At 44.9% G+C, this 21,554-nt stretch overlaps 1 protein-coding gene across 1 annotated transcript in view; it reads right to left on the bottom strand.

The window, feature by feature from the left end:
- Positions 1–21,554, bottom strand: part of NBN (nibrin) — a 72,532-nt gene that overhangs the window by 16,386 nt on the left and 34,592 nt on the right. The window contains exons 7-14 of the mRNA XM_066578433.1: positions 19,504–19,685; positions 18,609–18,718; positions 14,686–14,824; positions 14,332–14,598; positions 13,236–13,677; positions 7,151–7,225; positions 1,882–2,040; positions 302–415 (exon numbers count right to left, since the gene is read on the bottom strand). Coding sequence (XP_066434530.1) covers positions 302–415; positions 1,882–2,040; positions 7,151–7,225; positions 13,236–13,677; positions 14,332–14,598; positions 14,686–14,824; positions 18,609–18,718; positions 19,504–19,685 — 1,488 coding nt within the window. The remainder of the gene's footprint in view (positions 1–301; positions 416–1,881; positions 2,041–7,150; positions 7,226–13,235; positions 13,678–14,331; positions 14,599–14,685; positions 14,825–18,608; positions 18,719–19,503; positions 19,686–21,554) is intronic.

The following is a 21,554-nucleotide window of genomic DNA, read 5'->3' as shown; positions in this document are numbered from 1 at the left end:
CCTGAGGTGAGCTGAAACACCACAACTAGCCGTTAATGAGCAATTTCTTACCCAGTACCCTGTCAGTACCCATGCTTACATGGGACAACTATAGGTCAAACATCGCTCGTTTGAATGATTTTTCAGCCACTAGTTGGCCCTTGGAAAAGCACCATAATCTTCAGTACTAGTGTATAATATAATGGCTGGTACCGGCTCTACCAGTTCATTTCTTTTGTTCTGCACGTAAATAAAAGGTTTTAAAGCTCCACAAAAGGGCCATAAATAAAGACGGTTTCATTTCCCTTTTTCCACTCCTTACCTCCATTTCCTGGCGTAACCACTGTTCTAACTCAGAGTTCTTCTTTCTGTCATGAGCAATCAAGTCAGAGCCTCCAATGATGTGAGGAAAGCTTCCCGCCCCTGGGTATGCTATCTGTTAACATAAAGAATAATGTTATATGAAGTATCCAGACATAAGCAAAAAAGTAAAAAGCCTTATTGATATGAACACAAACCCCGGGGTCCATCATGTAAAATATTGAATTTCAAGCATTTAAAAAAGCTGTACATGATAGATAAGTCTTTTTTATTAGCAGGCCCCCAACAACAACTGATCCCTAGTGATCAGCTGTAACACTCCTAGAAACCTGGTAACAAATGTGCAATATCACCCCCGCAGGGAAAATGAAGTATTACATGATGCACATTGAAATCGATGGACTGTCAATGTAATGAAGAGACATGTCAGGTTCTCCAGAAGCTCTTCGTCGAGTTCTCTGCTCTAGCTAACAGATGAGGGTCATGAATAAGGCAGCCTCTGGACTCCCTAAATAAGGTATTTGGGTTTATTAACCCCTTGAGTGGCGGGTTTTCTACCACCCTGTCGTGCCCACCAGGGCAGGTTTTTAAAAATGGTCTAATCATTGAATTTCAACTAATTTTGCAGTTGCGTCTCAAGAGCCATAACTTTTTCATTTTTCCATTGACATGGCCATATAAGGGCTTGTTTTTTGTGGGACAAGTTGTGATTTTCTTAAACAGGGGGGAGGAAAAAAAGAAATGGGGAAAAAAGGGGCCATGTCATTAAGGGGTTAAATAATGTATTAACTTCCTTCTCTGGGTCATTACGACGCATGGATACCACATGTGTGATTATATTTTTGATTTTTTTTTACAAAGTAAAGGGAGACAAGTGTTTTTATTAATTTTTTTACTTGTTTTTTATAATTTTTTTTATTTGTCCCTTTAGGGGACTTCCACAGGGACCCATCAGGACCCCTGATCACATTCCGGGGGTCCGATGGTGACAGCCCTTTACATGCTGCAGTCACATAGACTGCCGCATGTAAAGGGTTAACACAGCAGAGATCGGAGGTTTTCTCTGATCTCTGCTGTAAGAGCTGGTACCTAGCTGTCCTCTGACAGCCAAGCACCAGCTCTCCCTGCCACAGAGACCATCAGCTTGCTTCTGACAAGCCGATGGTCTCTATGGCAACCTGTAAACAAAGCAGGAGATTGCCGGCATATCGGCAATATCTTCTGCCGGTTTTTCAAAGCCCTTGCTTTGTTCTCTGCGGGACTGTGCAAGCAGAGCACAATGTCACAGCTTGTGGCATTGTGCTCTGCAGCTCCCATAGTGATACATAGCCCGGAAATCTTCCGGGCTATGTCGCTATGAGCAGTGGAGCTCGTCCCGGAAAATTTCCGGGCGTGCCACTCAAGGGGTTAAATGAGATAACTACTTACTGTCTGCAAAGGAGAACACAACTTTTCTCTCTGTGTGTAACCCCTTCATATATGTCTGATAACCATCAACAACTTGCTTACAACAGTACACTGGAGAGATCGACAAATCCTATTAGCCTTAAAGTATCACTCCAGAAGTCATCGTGTCATTACCTTCCTGAATTTCTTAAAATTAGTCACGTTTTCTTGGTTAGCTTTGCTCGTGGTCTGACTGTTTCTTGTCGGTCGACTAACAACTAAGGATTGGAACTCCAACACCAAGAGTTTCCTGGGAAGCCCGTCGTCGTTTTCTTGTTTTGGTTGGAACGGTATCTATAACAATAAAAATACACAATAACAAAAAAAAAGCAACAAATAAACTTTTGTAGAAACGCAGTACTCCATTTCAAAGTTCTACTGTAAAGTTGCACATAGACCGTAAACAGCTGCCGGCCAAGCGCTTCATTGGCGGGAAATTATCTTTTTTGATTATCTTCATCGGCCGAGCGTTCCAGTGTTTTTCAGGGAAAACAAAAGCTTTGGGCGTTAAAATGCCAGCTGCTTATCTCCAGAGAGAACAAAGGGAGCGGGAGTTAAAATTCAACGTGACCGATATATCCTTCTTTCCACCAACATTATCTGTTGGGAGAAAGTCAGGAGGCCCTCATGCACATACAACAGTGGCACAAATGGTGGGTTTGGATGACTTGTCTAATGTGCTCAGGAGATTTAACGCAACCCTCCAGTCATGGAGAAATATAGATGGAAACACCGCTTCTCTGACTACCTGATGCACGCTGCACATTAGTATGCATCGGTAGTCTAAGACACTACATGCTGCTCTGACTGGCCAGGGCTGCTCATGTGGACAACAATGGCCAATCAAAGCATCCCATAGTGTCTTGTACATTGTACATTAGTATATCAGGTAGTCAGAGAAGCAGTTCGGCCATCTTTGTTTGTCCAGGACTGAAGAGTCGCTGTACAGGTCCATTTACACACATAGATGATCGCTCAAAATTCGTCAGAAACTGAGAGTTTTGAGTGATCATTTTGCATTAGGTACTAATAGGCTAATTAGTCCGTTAGTAGCTAACTAGCTTAATTTGCATGTATTTAGAGAACAGTGGGTGGTCTGTTCTCTCAATACATTGCTATTCTGCTAGGGCAGCAGGCTGCATACGTTATCAGCGCTGCCCGCGGAGAACACAGCATGCCGTCCCTCTTATCAGGGAGGATGGCTTTTATGCTGAGCGGAACTCGTCGATGGACCAAGAGTGCAAGGTAAGTGAACGATGGGCACACATTTACACACAACGGCGATTGCTCAAAAGCCGTCGTTTAGACGAATTTTGAGCGATAATTGTTGCGTGTAAATCAGCCTTAAGAGTAGGGGGACTATAGAACTCTCTGCAACAGAAGGAATGGTGAATTCATTAATTACTATGTTACAGGCAATAATCACTAGATTACTGCAGAAGGGTTGGTGATCCAGGATTTATTCTGTCAGGTTTGGAGTCAGGAAGAAAAGTTTTTCTTAAGGAAAATTGGATACTACCTCATGGGTTTTTCTTTGTCTTGCTCTGGATCAACACTGCCAGATAATAGGGTGAACTAGATGGACATAATGTCGTATTCCAGCATTACCAATTATGTTACTATGCTAAAGAGACTAAATTCCCAATTTTTTAATTAACTAAATCCAGGTAGAAACATTTTTCTTTCTTCTAATGTGTTTGAATTTTATGATTGGGGAGGCCGTTTTGCCTGAGCTACATTTAACAGTATTTAGAGATATGCTTAACATCAGCTTTATGGGCCAGTCACACAATGGACAGGAGGGGACCCATTGACTTGTATGGGAGAATGTTCTAGACCTGCTCTGTGTCCTGTAAATGGGTCATTTTGCAATGAGGGAAGAGTAGATGGTCCCAGCTTATACCTCTTGTGGATGGGGGATCCTGTGTCATCTGTACATAGGTGTTACCTATTCTGATATTAGTGAGATGACTACTGCAAAGCTTCCTCTGCAGATCATGAAGTATCAACCTAGTATTAGGCTCTGTGGTCAGTCAGTGCGAATAAAGCAGGATTTTAGGATTTTTATGTAATACAGATTGTGATCATAAACAAAACAAATATCACTAAAATTTCTTTAAAAAACAAGTTTAACACAAAAATGTGATTTACGGTATATAAAGGGTCATTTTCTGATGACACCTTCCTTTTAAGAATGCCATGACAGTGCATAATGTACTACGAAGGGCAATTTAAGTGAACCTACCATCCTAGGTATACATCTAATTAGGTTCTCAGGTGTACACTTGAGTAGTGATACCGCCCACCTGTATGATGATGCGCCAGATTTCCCCGCTACAGCTCAGATCCAGGCACTACCCATTAGGCCATATTCAGACAGCCATATGTAAATTGCATCGGAGAAACTCGAGTGCAACTTGCATTGGACAGCACACCCGTCCATGCGCCGGTCAATATCCACGGACCCTGTACGTCGCACGTACTATTATCATGGATGAGTGTAAGCCATGCAGTGATTTGTTTACACCCTATTGGTCTATGTGAATTACCAAACTAGCCATCATGGAATCCAAGGACAGCACTAGGCAGAAGTATACGGCTGTCTGAGGTGTTCTTTCACTAGGGCGCACTGCACTGGTCACTCGCTCGTAGTTCTGGGCCGGTCTCTAACAGATCAGTGTCAGTGGAGGTCACATGTAATCTGGCCAAACTTCAGTTTTTAAGTTTTACCTGCAACTTTCTTTTAAAGTTAATTTTCCATAATAAAGTGAAAACCAAGCGTTAGCTGGACAGATAATGCTCATCCCCACCACAAGGCTTCCTTAGCTATAACGTGCATGAATACACAGATGTGGTTCCTTGAGATGTCCCCCCATAGTAATGATAAGGGCTGCCAAATCTGGGTGCCATATGATGCTTATTGCTGCCCGAGTTAAACAGTCTGTGATTTCTTCTCTGACCTGCGATATGACGTCCATTGGTCACATGGTCTATGTGCAGAGCAGTCCCATCCAAGTGAATATTTAATATCAAGACAGCGCTCAGGGAAATTAAAACAAAGCTAAAACACAAAATAAAAGGAACAGACTCACTGGTGCAGACAGCCTCACCTCCTGCAGGTTGCTACACCCGCGGTCCGTGAGGGCGAGTAGATAAAAGCACTTTGTCACTGGAACATCCCAGTAAGAGAGCGCAAGGAAGGAATCCAAGACTTGGGAAGACTCGGTGATAAAACATTCCAGTTTAACATTCCGTTGCGGCTTTCTCTCCCCATAGAGAGAAGTGAGACCGCAACGGGAAAAAAATTGACATGCTGAGGCTGCCAACTCTCCGCCGTAGCGCCGGCTTTGCCGCGACGGATTGGCCAACCCGTGTGGATGAGATTTTTACAAGATCTCGTCGACATGGCTGGCTAATCCCGGGATTAGGAGCCTCGGGCAGATTTGCCATACAGAAATTCCGTCCCGTGTGAACCCAGCCTAAGTGTCAAATTTCAAGGTACTCACTCGGTGGGAGAATTATATAATTCTCAATATTTATAATTTCCGTGTTATCCAATCCACGTCCGGAATTCGGCATGCACGCTGTACGCCAGGAGCGCACACTCGAGCACTGTGTTTGTTTGTAATTACGTTCACTCCGCCCCCACATTACCGTCAAATCCTGGACACGTCACAATAATAATTGAAGCTGACATTCCACCTGTAACAATCTTTGTGCTTGAGTAGGAGCTACAGTTCTCCCAAATGCGTTGCACTTACTGTACCCACCTTGTCTTTAATTTATAAAGGTTTTAAAATCTACACAACATTGGATTCAGCTTTGTGTTGATAGAGAATATCCCTATAGCTTTGGCCTTCCTGGACCCCAAGGGTGAGCGTTTCTGGAATCTACACCCCCCAACTAGTAACTAGAAATTTGCCATTTAGGTTTTTAATACCATATTTTAAACACTTTGAGCGCTGGATCTTATTGCTTTCCGTTTTATATACCATTGAAGTCAAAGGGAACAAGCTGCAATACCAAGCATAGCCACTACAAAACGTATGGCGCTGTGCCTTGTACACAACGCAGAGGCCCCAATGCTCATCTGAATGCTGTAGCCTCTTCAAATAGCTGATTGGCACAATTATTAGCAGTCAGACCCCCACTGATATTTATGACCTATCCTGAGGATATGACATTATAGAGGCTGTCCGGGTGTGGACGATTTAAAAAAACAAAAATGTGTTAACACAATAGAAGCAGCCATAGTCCCCCTTCATTCCCCGGTTAAGTCTTACAGTTCAAAGGGTCCTCCCAGTCTTTGTTTACAAAAAGTTACCACCTGATCTCCATAGCCAATCAGGGAACACATGGGTTTGTGCCATTCCCCTTTTTAGCTCAGATGACAGGAGTCATGATCCTAGGCAAATGACACGTACCCGCTGTGGCCTCCGATTAGCTGCAGCGGTCAGGTGGTAACCGTTCTTAAAGGGGTTGTCTCGCGAAAGCAAGTGGGGTTAAGCACTTCTGTATGGCCATATTAATGCACTTTGTAATATACATCGTGCATTAAATATGAGCCATACAGAAGTTATTCACTTACCTTCCCTGCGCTGGCGTCCCCGTCTCCATGGCTCCGTCTAACTTCAGCGTCTAATCGCCCGATTAGACGCGCTTGTGCAGAAGGGTCTTCTGCCTTCGGGTCTGTCCGGCAGCAGCGGCGTTCTGGCTCCGCCCCTTCTACGCGTAGCTCCGCCCTGTCACGTGTGCCTCCTGATTGGCTGGAATCGAGACACGTGGCGGGGCGGAGCTACGCAATGACGCGTAGAAGGGGGCGGAGCCAGAACGCCGCTCGTGCCAGACCGAGCCGAAGGCAGAAGACCCTTCTGCGCAAGCGCGTCTAATCGGGCGATTAGACGCTGAAGTTAGACGGAGCCATGGAGACGGGGACGCCAGCGCAGGGAAGGTAAGTGAATAACTTCTGTATGGTTTATATTTAATGCACGATGTATATTACAAAGTGCATTAATATGGCCATACAGAAGTGTATAACCCCACTTGCTTTCGTGAGACAACCCCTTTAAGCTACGACTAGCAGGTGTTGCAGCGCTGTTCTTCCAAGGGAATGAACAGTTGAGTATGGTTGCTGTTATTGGGGGGGTACAGCACGTCAGCAGTTTGGAATTGCATAATACGCTTACAGAAAACAGAACGCAGCATGCTCTATTTGACTGCGGAACCCGGGACCATAGAGCCCATTGTGCTCTATGGTTGCGGATATACCCGCAGCCCATACACAATTACATTGCCTCCGCAAGCGTATTCCACACATGGCCTAAATCTGAGAGACCCTCTGGTTTGGGGACCCTTCAGGAACACAATTCTGACAGTTACATTAAACCTTAGAAGCTCTGATTACTTTAGTATCCTCGCGCAGAGATAGAGGCTCCTGTTTGATGTCCGCTTCAGTCTTTATCGCCTGGACGGACGGCGCCTACAGGAAAACAAAAACAAATGGCTTAATAAAGTTGTACGGTGGCGCTGAGCGCCAGAGTCTTAACGAACGACTTGTCAAACACAGGCTAATACATGCATGGAATTTTCAATTAAGGGGGAAATAAAATCCACAATAACTACTGAAAATAATTAATCCTCTGAAACGAGGATAGAAATATTGCAGGAATGTAAAGCTGGGCACAAGTTTTATTCTCTATTCATGCGGATCCTGTGAAAATGGGCGCAGTCACGTAAACTACGCAGTATTTGTTTGGTATTTGAACGCGAAGCCAAAAATGTGACAGAAATTAAGTAACTAAAGACAGAGCTTGTGATCTGTTTAACCCTTCAGTAGCCACAGATTCTTGCTGCCTTAGTGGTTACTATTCTGCTGTACCCATATTCGTCCCATCATTCCTTTCATCGTCTATTGGACATAACTGTCCTGCGGGCATTCACCCTAACCCAAAATGTAAGTTAGCCAATGAATGGGATCAATCTAAAGCCCAACGCAGAGCAGTGCAACCAACGAGCGCTCCTCAGTATTATGGCTGGATGTACATAGGGATTGTATGAGCGCGCTCACAAAAACCTCTCCCGTTAAACCTACTGCGTTTCCCCAAAAATAAGATCCCGTCTTATATTAATTTTTGCCCCAAAAGAGGCACTTGGTCTTATTTTCGGGGATGTATTATACTTACCTAGCAGGCTCGATCCACATCCCTCCCGCAGCTCTTCATTGAGACATGGCATTGATTGGCTAATTCATAAATCCCTCCTCCAGAAAGCTATGGCTGTGATTGGTTCTCAAATGCTGCGCAGCCAATCAATGCACTGCTGGATGTACCAATCACAGCTATTGTATTAGTTTATCGAGTGCTGCATTGATTGGCTGAGCAGCGCTCGAGACCTAATCACAGCCATCACTTTCTAGAGGCGGGATTTATGAATCCTGAAACCAGAAGTGATCTCCTGTGGGCGGCTGAGGACTGCAAGAAGCCTGCCGATGCTCCAGAGGGCAGCTGGAGGGACCTGGACGAGCCTGCTACCTTATATATCGTTTTTTTATGTTATGCAGCTAGGGATTATTTTTGGGGTAGCACTTATATTTCAAGTGTCTCGGAAAAATCAGGATAGGTCCTATTTTCGGGGGAAACAGGGTAACTGGCCATTTTCTGGCAGGTTTCTTAGGTCCGTGTGGCCGCTATAAAGCAAATCTTTAAAGTGATCTGATCAGTAGCTTGGGAAAGACGGATGACCCCATAATCATGTAAAAAGAAGAAAAGGAAAAAAAATAAAATTAAAAAAGACCATCATTTTTCAGGATTTAGCTTTAAAAGGGTGATCTTAGAAAGACAAACTTACATTTGTCCATATGTAATTAAAAGAAGCCAGCGCTCAGTAAGCGATACCCATAAATAGATGAAATATCTCCTGAAGGCAATCTATAAATCCCCACGTTTAGGTCTAATCACAGACCTTCCTCAAACCATCAGTCAATGGGCCAGTACTATGGGATGATACACAATATACGCATTCATCTACAGTAAAAGACATGTCACGATTTTACAAGGAGTCCCCCTATTTTCAGGGTCATTGCATGTAGATCTGCGGAGCCACACACTGGGTTGGCTTAGAGGCGACACCTGAAATACTCTGGTCTTCACCCTTTAAAGCCATCAATCAGGATATGGGCTTTACTGCAGGGTCCCAAGTGGTCCATCAGATGGTACTATAGACCAAGGCGGAGGAGGAACAAACCGAAGGTCAGGACACACAGAATGGGTTTAGCACGGTACACTAGGCCAGAGGTTGCAGCAGACAATGCATAATTAGTAGTGATGAGAGAGCATACTCGCTAAGGGCAATTGCTCGAGCGAGGATTGCCCTTAGAGAGTAACTTCCTGCTCGAGAGAAAAGGTTTGGCTGCCGGCGGCGGGCGGGGAGCAGCGGGGGAGAGCGGGGAGGAACGGAGGGGAGACCTCTCTCTTCCTCCCTTCCCCTCCCCCTTCCCCCCCTGCATAACACTCTCAGACAGAGCTGAACTTTTGGTTCACTGAACTTTTGACAAACTTTTCAAAAGTTCACTCATCACTGCAAGTGAATGTAGCCGACCCTGAGAAATAAGGAATATGGGATGCTGGTTGATGTGTCTGCTGTACGACGACACACAGCGGGAGGACGATTTTCTACTGATTTGGAGTTACTATCCAAGCAAGCTTTTTGCCCTTTTGTGCACCTAGACTCGGAGTGCCTTGCAACCATTATACAATATTGGGGTACAAAACAATCATTGAGAGGGGTCCCCCATTCAGGACCACCTGTACGAGTTAGAATGAAGAGCTCATTTTGGGCGGCTACCATCCTGAAGTAGGTGAGCCAGCAAATCCTCCTGAATAATGCACACCACAACTACGTACAGTGACTGAAATCCAGATGATAAACTGCTATTGTATGTTTGGGGCATGTAGACACATTTCCACCGACCAGCAGAGTGAGCGGACCTTCAATCACCAACGAGATTCCAGGCATCTACAGTAACCAGTTATACAAGTATACAAAAGACATCAAATTATATGAACTGGCCCCAAAATAAGAGCCAGCCTGCCGGTGGCGGCAGACACATAGCTCTGTGCCAGTCTGCTGATGTGAGAGTATCTGCCCTCCTGCATTCTTGGCTCTGTGCGGGCATCGCTCCGGCAATGGGCAGTCTACCTTTGGAACCCATGTTATGTTTGTGCATGTGTGCGTGGCTGATGAGATGTGACATTTTCACAAAGCCTAACCCACACAGTCAGCAGAGCGCGTCGCTGTCAACACTTCGACAACATGATCTCAGATATTACACAGATAATAAAAATGCAATTTTCAATAACACATTTACATCAGCAGAAAAAAAAACGCAAAAGCTGAAAATGTATATTTCCTCATGTAGCTCAAAAATCGTGTCCATCATTCGCCACTGAACACGTCCACCTAAAATAAGGCCATGGTTTCTATAAGTTGGACTAGCGATGAGCAGCAAGCCGGGAACAGAAGTGAGCAGTCTGGAGTGACGGGATCTACTATTATAGGTGGTATGTAGCAAATCAGGATGGACAGCGGGACACAGGTGTGAAAGAGGAAATTAGAAGCAAAGTTTTGAATTTTGTTTTGTGGACCTGATGAGCAAAAATTTGACATCTTTTCTTATGGGGGCAACCCTGCTGTATGAATACCACATATCACTGAGGGCTTAAATGGGTTGTCCCGCGCCGAAACGGGTTTTTTTTTTTTTCAACAGCCCCCCCGTTCGGCGCGAGACAACCCCGATGCAGGGGTTAAAAATAAAAACCGCACAGCGCTTACCTGAATCCCCGCGCTCCGGTGACTTCTTACTTACCGGTTGAAGATGGCCGCCGGGATCTTCTCCCTCGGTGGACCGCAGCTCTTCTGTGCGGTCCATTGCCGATTCCAGCCTCCTGATTGGCTGGAATCGGCACGTGACGGGGCGGAGCTACACGGAGTCGGTCTCTGGCACGAGCGGCCCCATTGAGAAAAGAAGAAGACCCGGACTGCGCAAGCGCGTCTAATCTGGAGATTAGACGCTGAAAATTAGACGGCTCCATGGAAACGAGGACGCTAGCAACGGAACAGGTAAGTGAAAAATTTCTGATAACTTCTGTATGGCTCATAATTAATGCACAATGTATATTACAAAGTGCATTAATATGGCCATACAGAAGTGTATACCCCCACTTGCTTTCGCGGGACAACCCCTTTAAATTGTACATTTGTAACTTACTTTACGCCCTCTGCCATCCTACCGAATATCATGAAAATAGGAGACTGCTCGGCTGGGAGAGGTGATGGTTTGGCACAGAATGGCCCAACAGAAAAAACAGCGGCATGCGTATTACAAAGCAGAGTCAACCAACAACCAACTGGGGGAGATTAATCAGAAGGCACAGATATTTTGCAGAGGTTCGTACGAGGCCGCAGCCTCACAAAGATGGCATTTGAAGAACAGACAAGTCTAAATAAACAATTAACACAATGGGGTCGGAGCAGAAGTGCCGCTCTGACCTCCGTGTAGCGGCCGGCGCTCGTAATTGCAAACGCAGCTCTCGCAGGAATCAATGGGAGCTGTGGCGACAATTACAAGTGCCGTTCCTATTGATTGCAATGAGAGCTGTGCTCACAATTACAAGTGCTGGCCACTATACAGGAACACAAACAGATGATGGTGATGGTAGTCAGATAATGGAGCAGATAGTAACAAATAGTAACTGACCCTAACTCTAACTTTCCTAAAGTCTTCCTCTAAACTATCCCTGATGCTGACCCTAACACCAGACACCACTGTCCCCGAGTATACCTTTAGTTCTAAAAGAAACCTTATCTGAAACACTGACCCTGTCAAATTATGAGGGGGCACCATGATCCAGGGACAGGAAAATGAAACTGAGTAGAGCTGGGCTAGGAAGCAAGGCAAATACAGACAGGAAAAACAAACAGGAAAACAAACAACAAGGCTAAGACCGCCTGCACACGAATGGGCCTGATTTCGCATGAGGGAGATCGCAGGGAAATCAAGCCTTGTGGCCATCCAGCGACTGACGCCGCGTACCTGTCTTCTTTCTTCTTTATCTGTACTGCAGATGGACCCAGCAGCTCACGGTCTGACATGCGCAGTACAGATTTGTTTCTCGCACCATTGTCAGTTGATGACACGTAGGTCCATGACCTGCCCACAGCGTTAATTGTGGACGGGCCGCAGGTTGGACAGCTTCCACTGACGTCAATAGAAGAAGTCTGTGTTGGCACCGCACAAAAAAAAAAAAAAGAGCATGCTGCGATTTTGCCTCCACTCACCGGAAATCACAATTTGTTTCTATGAGTGTGCAGGAAGAAAAGATTTTATATAGCATGCTATGAATGGTATTTGCAGCGGAACCGCGGTGCGGACACTGACCGCGGATTCCGCAATGCAAATCCGTTCATGTGCAGCCGGCCTAAGAAGAAAGGACTGGACTAAAAAGAACTACCGGAACAGACTACTCTGACATAAAAGAGAACGTGCGAAAGTGGACTTTCTGCATTCAGGATTATTTCTGAGCTGCACAGCTTGGACGAAACTGTCACTAAAATAACAAATATTGTTCTTTGTACAGCGCCAACAAGTAAGTTATTAATTACCCCCCACCAAGCTGGGTACTCATTTTACCAACCTCAGAAGGATGGAAGGCTGAGTCGACCTTGAGCCGGCTGCCTAAACCATGAGGGGATTAAACCCGCAACCTTCAGGTCATGAGCGAGAGCTTAGGCCCAATGTCGATTAGGAAAATAGAATTACCAACAACATGACCATAGGAAATCATTGGGCACCTGCAGGTGATTAAATTCCTGTGGATGTTAGTTTTTTCCCTTTAAGCTCCTTCTGAGCAGCTCTTGACATTCAGAGGAGACGCTGTAGACGTATCTCACGGAAGGAACAAGACAAAAGTAGTTGACCGCTACAGAAGAACCTGGTTGCCATCTGAAAACCCCTGGTAGCATTGGCAACCGTTTTATTCACCATCTGAAACCCTATCGGGCGAAAAATATTGTAGGAAAACCCAACCAAATACTAACATACTGTAATTCCAGTATAACGCACACATCCAACATTGGAAGGGTGAGAGGTTTCATAGACATTGACTGGCAGAAACCAATTCAATGTTCTGTCTCCAGGAATAACTGTTGGCCCAAAACTTGATTGTCTGACAGCCATTTCACCTGAGTCAATCATAGTTGCTCGCTGTATTTGGCAGCAGTCTAAAGCCCGCAGGAACAAAGGACTGGGCATGTTGAAATCCAACTTGCCCAATCGCTCTTAACCTCAACGGTTACGTCACTGTTTCCTGGTCAGGAAACACTTCCACTATGAATGATAAATGAGCTCCACTTCTAGAACGGTCACATACACCAACTGGGTAACAGGGAAGTATAAGAAGGAAATATGCTGAATAGTATTTGTCAAGACTTACTGTGCTTCTGTCTCCTCTGTCCAGGGACTGCATGCTAAAGTCTTCTCCAAAGTCTTCAGTGGTTTCCACCCGAGGCCTTTTCCCATGGCTGATGCTGTTAGTGTTGCTTTTATCTCTTACTTCATCACCACATTCTTCTTCATTTTCTAAGTCAGACTCCTCCACCACATCTGCAGGCTCCTTCCTCTTCTTCACGACGGAGTCTTTGCTGGTTGTTGCTGTGTCCATCGAATCCTGACCATATGAGCAACCAGGCCTGTTTTTAGATGATCCAGCTGGCTCTCTCTGCAGATCAGTATGCGGGACACTAAAGGGCACTGCATTGTCCTTTTTCCGTTTCGGGGGCACAATTTCCTTTGTTGGATGTGAAGACTGAGAAGTCTCTCTCTCCATTCTACACAACTTAGCAGAGGAGGTTTCACCTTCTTCTTCTACTCGGTCTCTTTAAAAACAATAAAGGAATCGAATGGAAAAAAAATAATAGCCAAATACAATATCCATCACATAGAGGTAAACATCCTGAAAACGGTTCTAGCCAAGTTGCCAGGATTGTTAAAACATTGAGTTAAACTTTCATTCTGACTAATAAATCACAATCTGTATACGGTACAAACATGCATACAGTTAATGGTTAGTCCAGATTTGGCAAGTTTCCTTGCTTTCAAATGTATTAAAGGGGTTGTTTCAAGATGCACAACTCCTTTGAGCAAGTGGGACTTGGGGCGATCAGAAGTCACCCCTGGCTAATTTTGCTTGGGAAAGCCACGGGCAGCCTGACATTTCCCTTGCAGCAGAAGTGTAGCACTACAGGACAGGACCACAGAAGTTCCGCCAGGACAGGAACTCCCTCCTGAGACATAAAGGGGGCTCCTGAGTGAGGGACCCCACTGTATGATGTTCTTATGTCCTAATAGGACACATGAACAGGGTATGCCACCTTGGCACAACCTCTTTAACTAAATGTTTCTACGGACGCTTACTGGCCCATATGTGCGCCAACACTTATGCAAAATAACTAAGAAGATATAACTAAGAGAGGGGAGGAGGGGGAGAAGGGAGGCGGGTCCTCTTTAGTACAAAATATTTTACCACCTACCGTTTCTTGGACATGGGCTGGAAATAATTTTGTATTTTATTTGAGGACTCTACTTTCTGTGATCCTTTTTGTCTACTTAAGGCAGGAGTCTCAGCTTGCGGTGACGGACAAGGCCTTTCTTCTGTTGGACGGAGGTGTTCCTGAAACAGAGCGGTTCTGCAATCACCACCAACTTCCACATCCTGGTCCTTGCTTGGATTGGTTTTGCTGCTTCTTCGATTACTTTTAGGCGTCTCTTTAACTTCGCAAACACCACTGATATCCGTCCTAAATTGTGAAATCACACGTAATCACTTGACTTATTCCAGGATTTAGTAGACCTCTATAATTGTATCTATGAACATTAGAACCTACCAGTTATCTGCATGGGTTTGTGGCTCTGTGTCTGCCACATAGGCTGTGGTGTTGAACGTGGCTGGTGGTAACACAGTCTCATCAACGGCCATGCTGGAAGACTGCGAGTATCCCATAATGCTACGCCTGCCATGTTTTTCTGAAAAGAATATATGAGGAAATCAATCAAAACACTATTTAAAGTGAATCACAAGAATGCAAAACCTCAGTCTGCGTACACACTGGCCCCGGCATAAGGCTTTTCACTGCCTAAACATACATAAGAACCAAGTCGATCATTTTATTATGATTTTATATAAATATTAAAGTGACCCTCCAGTTTTGTGTCAAAAGGTGGAGGGCGGTATACAACCTACAGTTTTTCTTCTCTACCCCCCTCGTTCCACTAGTTCTGGGCCATATTTTCAGCTGTTGAAGATGCCTGCAGCAACTAAGTATCTAATGCCCACTGTGCACTACTATCTAACTGGCCAAGGCTGATCGCATGAGCAGCTCTGGCCAATGAGAGATCACATCTAGAGCATTAGTAGTCTAACTGTCCAACTACCAATGCACTGTGGGGATTAAGTGGTTTGAAGACGGCAGCAGCTATCTTGGATGGCTGAGATCACATGACCCACTTGAAGAGAAGGACTGCAGGATTTTTCCGCATTTCCTAGCATATTGTATACGCATTTGCGCTTCCTCGTGCGCAAGAAAATAGAACACGCTGCAGGTTGGGTTTTTTTTGTGCGAACGAAATGCGCAGAAAAGTACGCAAATGTGAAAGAACCCATTGAAATCAATGGGTCCTATTGGCTGAATATTGCACATGTAAATACGCCTGTTTAAAGCCGGCCTAGGGGTATATTCACATTTGGCAGATTAGCTACAGACATTTCTGCGACTATCCCATTCATCTGTATGGGGCCTGCAGAAATCCACATGCTTACCGTCAAAACAACCCTATTCAGATGAATGGAACAAATCTGTATTACGTGACTATACTGTAACCGTATGCAGCCCCTCAGGGATCATGACAATAACGTATAGAGCTTTATTAAAGGGGATGTCTGCGTCACCATGACAAGGGCATAGATCGGATGTGATGTCATTGAGACACCTGAGCATGGGAGCTGCATGCATCTGGCCTATAGGTTGAAGCACAGATCACCTGACAAACTATTAAAGCAATTCCGGCTGCCGTGTATATAACGGGACCTATTTATTACAGTGCTGGTAGTTTTCCTTTAATGTTACAGGACGTACAGTTAGGCCCTGCAGGTTTGGGGTATGTATGGAGGAAGATTGCGGGTCGATCTGGCTTCATAGAGTGCAGGTGCCAGCTGTTTCTTACAGCCAACACCCGCCCGCAACAGCTCCAATAAGCAGCGCCATAGTTGGGAGCAGTTAACTCTTTAAATGTTGCAGTCAATTCTGACAGCAGCATTTAATTGCCCCAATCAATGTTCAGGGGTCCCGCACTGCCCCCACGTGAAGAACGCGGGTTGCAGTACGGTTGCTATGGCAGATTGCCTATCAAGCCATGTCCGTGGCTTGATAGATTGCCTGTCAGATCACGGTGATACGTAAGCTATGGCAATACATCATTCTGCAGGAACAATCAAACCATTGCAAGTTCTTGTCCCCTATGAAGACTAAAGAAAGACTTTAAGGAAATTAGTTTTAAAAAAGTTTCATTAATTATTTAAAAAAAAAAAAAAAAACGATAATACAATTTTCTAACAAAAACCCTTTGCCATATTTATATGAAAAAAAAAAAAAGGAATCTAAATAATAAAAAACATATTTGGTATCGTTGGGTCTATAAAAGTCCGATCTATCAAAGTAACGCATTATTTACCCCGCGTGGTGAATGTAGTCAGAGAAAAAAATTACCACCACCAGATTGTCCTTTTTTTGGTCACCCTGTCTCCAAGAAAAAAAATGTAATAAAACGACCAAAAAGTCATACGTACTCCAATGGTACCAATAGAAACTACAGGACGTTCCGCAAAAAAAAAAAAAAAGGCGGCACAGAACTATGTCAGAGGGGGGGGGGGGGGGGGAGAACTCATGGCTGCCCGAAGATGGTGGCAGGAAAAAAATCATTATCTTTGGAGAAAAAAAAGAAAAAAAAAATACAGCAAAAAACACAAACCCCCAAAAAACATTATATAAGTTTGGTATTGTACTAATTGTACTGACTCATAGAATAAACGTATCGTGTCATTTTTGTTGCAGTGAGTACGCCGTAGAAACAATACACATCCAAAGATGGCGGAATTTTGGTTTTTTTTCCCATTTCACTTCACTTTTAAAAGGTTTTGCAGTACATTGGACAGCACATTATATATTACACCTCGTCCCGTAAAAGACAACCCTCAGACATCTACGTTGATGATTAAATAAAAGAGTTATGATTTTTTTAAAAGGTGGGGGGGAGGAAAAACTGAAAGGCCCAATGCACACAGGCGGATTTGCTTTGAGGAATCCTGAGCAGGTGTCTGCCTCCAGATTCCGCAACAAATACCGCCCATAGCATGATATGGCAAAATGCGATTTCATCTACATGAGCGGAAATCGATTCAGGAGAAATCTCAGAATGCTGGGATTCTGTGAGGACTCTGCACGGACGGCTTCCATTGGAGTCAACTGAAGTCGTCCATCTTACGGCCCTTCCGAAAGGTCACAGGATCCGCATCACCACTTAGAGACAGCACAGCATCATCTGTACTGCGCATGAGTGCTGGCGTGGCGGCCCACAAATCCGCAGCACAGAAGAGAAGAAATCCGGACAAGTAAGCGGGGGTCAACGGGTCGGATTCCGCTATGGGATCCTGCATGTGGAATCTGACCCAGCCATGTGCATTGGGCCAAAATGGGAGAGAAAAAAAGGGCCGCATCCTTTAACCCCTTGAGTGGCACGCCCGGAAAATTTCCGGGATGAGCTCCACTGCCCATAGTGATATACCCCGGAAGATTTCCGGGCTATGTATCACTATGGGAGCTGCAGAGCACAATGCCACAAGCTGTGACAGTGTGCTCTGCCTGCACAGACCCACAGAGAACAAAGCAAGGGCTTTGAAAAACCAGCAGAAGATATTGCCGACATGTCGGCAATCTCCTGGTTTGTTTACAGGTTGCCATAGAGACCATCGGCTTGTCAGAAGCAAGCCGATGGTCTCTGTGGCAGGGAGAGCTTGGTGTTTGGCTGTCAGAGGACAGCTAGGTACTAGCTCTTACAGCAGAGATCAGAGAAAACCTCCGATCTCTGCTGTGTTAACCCTTTACATGCTGCAGTCTATGTGACTGCAGCATGTAAAGGGCTGTCACTGCAGCATGTAAAGGGCTGTCACCATCGGACCCCCGGAATGTGATCAGGGGTCCTGATGGGTCCCTGTGGAAGTCCCCTAAAGGGACAAAAAAAAAAAATTCAAAAAAAAAAAAAAGTTTAAAAATTATAAAAAAAATAATAAAAACACTTGTCTCCCTTTACTTTGTAAAAAAATCAAAAATACAATCACACATGTGGTATCCATGCGTCGTAATGACCCAGAGAAGGAAGTTAATACATTATTTAACTCCTTAATGACATGGCCCCTTTTTTTCTTTTTTCCCCATTTTTTTTTCCCTCCCCCCTGTTTAAAAAATCACAACTTGTCCCGCAAAAAACAAGCCCTCATATGGCCATGTCAATGGAAAAATGAAAAAGTTATGGCTCTTGAGACACAACTGCAAAATTAGTTGAAATTCAATGATTAGACCATTTTAAAAAACCTGCCCTGGTGGGCACAACAGGGTGGTAGGAAACCTGCCACTCAAGGGGTTAAGGTGTTAAAACTTCGAAGGTAGATTCTTCACAATGGCCAAAACTATGTACAATTTATAGACCTGACAGTTCAGGTTTCCTCCTGCAGAAAGTAAATAAAGTACCGCCATACCAGACTCATTTCTATTCTCGGAGCCTTGCAGAGGATTGCAATATATTTGTGTTGACATGTAGATAACGGCTAAACCAATTTCAGCTTCGGGAATAGTTCTCAGGCTTTTACTGTAAAGCAAGATTTATGTTTAGTGTATCTTGTAAGACAAATCAACAATAGCCGTTCTATATATGATACAATACATCAAAGTATCTGGTGAATTGGACTGAAACCTTGGATTACAATGGAGTCGGAAAAAGAGAATAAACAGGATTATTGTGATGTTTGGCAATGTGCTGTTATTAGTAATGTAAGACCTAGGAATGGGAACATAGGAAACTTAAAGGTAATTTTCTGCTGGCCCAATCCTACCTACGGGCAGCATAATAGAGGGGATGATACTGGGCTCAGGGCTATACCATTTTATATTATATGGGAACAGAGCAGTTGTGCCTGCAGATGCCCTATAGAGAACAGTGCAGGCACAGCTGGAGCGCCCTCTTCTGCTATGCAGTGAGATGAAGATGGATTTCTTAGCCACATCTTCACCTAGCTGCATAGCAGAAGACTAGTTTTGTAAAAAAAAAAAAAATGTACCGAAAAGTCTAATAAAACCTACTGCAAAGGTAGAATCACCTATTCTGTACATTTAAGAAAACAATTGCATTTACTCTTTAAATCAATACCTCTCGTTTTATAGGATCTCTGCTTGTTGTCATAACCACAAGAGAAACCTTTGATGTCCCAGGCCCATGACCAGCATAGGGGGTTGATTAGATCTAAAATGCTTATTGTTGGGATGACAGATTAAAAGGATGAATTGGCCCTATGAGAACGGTCTCACTACACATGCATGTACTATGTATGCACAATACGTGACTGTATGTATTGATATGAAGCAGTAATGGCTAACCTCTGCAGTATATCTAGTATAGATGTGATCCAGGTTGGGGAACCCTGCGACTCCCAATCCGCTATACCCACATCGATTACACAGACATTGGGATTTTCTAACAGGGACTTGTCATCCAGCTCTCCTGTCAGCAGCTTTGACTTGCCCCCTCCAAAGTGAATGACTGCACTTAACTTCTTGTGCTGGAAAAGAAGGAAATGAAGAGAAAACAAAGCTTTAGTCCTTACTAGGAAAATACAAATAATACGCCTGTTTTAAGGACCAATGCTCACGGGCGATTTTGATTTGCGGAATCCACGTGGGAAGATTCGCAATTCAAGCTGCCCATAGGGAAGCATGGGCGTCCGCAGCTGAATTAAAGCATAAGGATTTGTTTTGCGGACCTTTGGTGCGGAAAACAAATCGCAGCATGCTCCATTTTAGAGCGGATTCCGTGCGGATGGCCCACGGATTCTGCCGCAAGGCAGGAGATTGAAAGGAAAAAAACTCTACTGCTCATGTGCGCTGGCCGGCACTACCGCACACAGTAGAGGAAAAACGAATATTTTTGGTATAACTTACCGTAAAATCTCTTTCTCGTCATGTTCATTGGGGGACCCAGCCAGACCATGGGATATAGGCACTGCCACTAGGAGGCGACACTAAGCAAAAGTGTTAGCTCCTCCCACCAGGCTATATCACCCCTGCAGGCACTCAGCTAATTAGTTTGTATGCAAGCAGTAGGAACAGCCAGTGGGAGTACACCAAAAAATTATTTACACTTTAAAGTAAAGACATACCAGTCTTCTGGATATATATCTCGTCATCTGTGACCTGAGACCAAAGGGCTCCGCCCTGCTATAAAGAAATTAATCCTTGGGAGGGTGCTGTGTCCCCCAATGAACGTGACGAGAAAGAGATTTTACGGTAAGTTATACCAAAAATATTCATTTCTCGTCCGTATCATTGGGGGACCCAGCCAGACCATGGGACGTACAAAAGCAGTGCTGGAAATAAAAGGGTGGGAATTCCCAGAAAAAAAGGTCCCCAGCAGTCAGGGGACTGCCGCCTGTAGAACCTTTCTACCAGGGCAGCGTCCGCTGATGCATATGTATGGACCCTATAGAATTTTGCAAATGTATGCAGGGATGCCAAAGTGGCTGCCCTACATACCTGTAATGCTGAGGCTCCATGCTGAACCGCCCAGGAAGCCCCCACCGCCCTTGTAGAGTGGGTCGTTATCCGGAATGGTGGTGACCTCCCCTTGGCTCGATAAGCCTCTGTCACTAGCGACCGAATCCACCTCGAGATGGTCACCTTCGAGGCCGCAGAACCCTTACGCGGCCCCTCCGGGATTACGATAATAAATTCTCAATGATGTTGGCTTCCTGGCTTGAACCATAGTTCGGATAACTGCTTCCGAGAATACCTGTTTTTTAGTATCGTGGTCTCAACAGCCAGGCCGTCAAACGAAACGACTTTGGATTCGGGTGGAAGATTGGTCCGTGATAGTAGGTCCTCCCCTTCTGGGAGTGGCCACGGAGCGTCGGACAACATTTCGATTATGTCTGGATACCATGCTCGACTCGGCCAATCCGGAGCCACCAGGATTGCTGGTCCTCCTTCCCTCTTGATCTTCTTTAATATCCTCGGAATTAGTGGAAGAGGAGGAAACATGTATGGTAGTCTGAACCCTGCCCACGAGACCAGTAGGGTTGTCCACTGCTACCGCCTGAGGATCTCTTGAGCGTGCCACAAAAGGGAGAACCCTGTAATTTAGTCTGGAAGCCATCATATCCACATCCGGGGTGCCCTAGCGCTGACATATTGCTTAAAAGCCCTCCGGATGCAGCTGCCACTCGCCGGGGTCCACTGTCTTTCGACAGTTTTCTACCCCCGGGATGTGAACTGTTTCTCCGCCCAGCTGAGTATGCCGGATACCTCCGTCATTGTTCTCGCACTTCTTGTGCCCCCCTGCCAGTTGACGTATGCCACTGCCGTGGCATTGTCTGTCTGGACTTTCACATCCTTTCTGTTGAGCCGTGGATGGAAATACTGCAGTGCTCATCGGA

This window comes from Eleutherodactylus coqui, chromosome 9 (genome assembly GCF_035609145.1).
Source record: "Eleutherodactylus coqui strain aEleCoq1 chromosome 9, aEleCoq1.hap1, whole genome shotgun sequence".
In the NCBI taxonomy this organism is placed as follows: Eukaryota; Metazoa; Chordata; class Amphibia; order Anura; family Eleutherodactylidae; genus Eleutherodactylus; species Eleutherodactylus coqui.
This window is presented reverse-complemented; position numbering and strand designations above follow the sequence as displayed.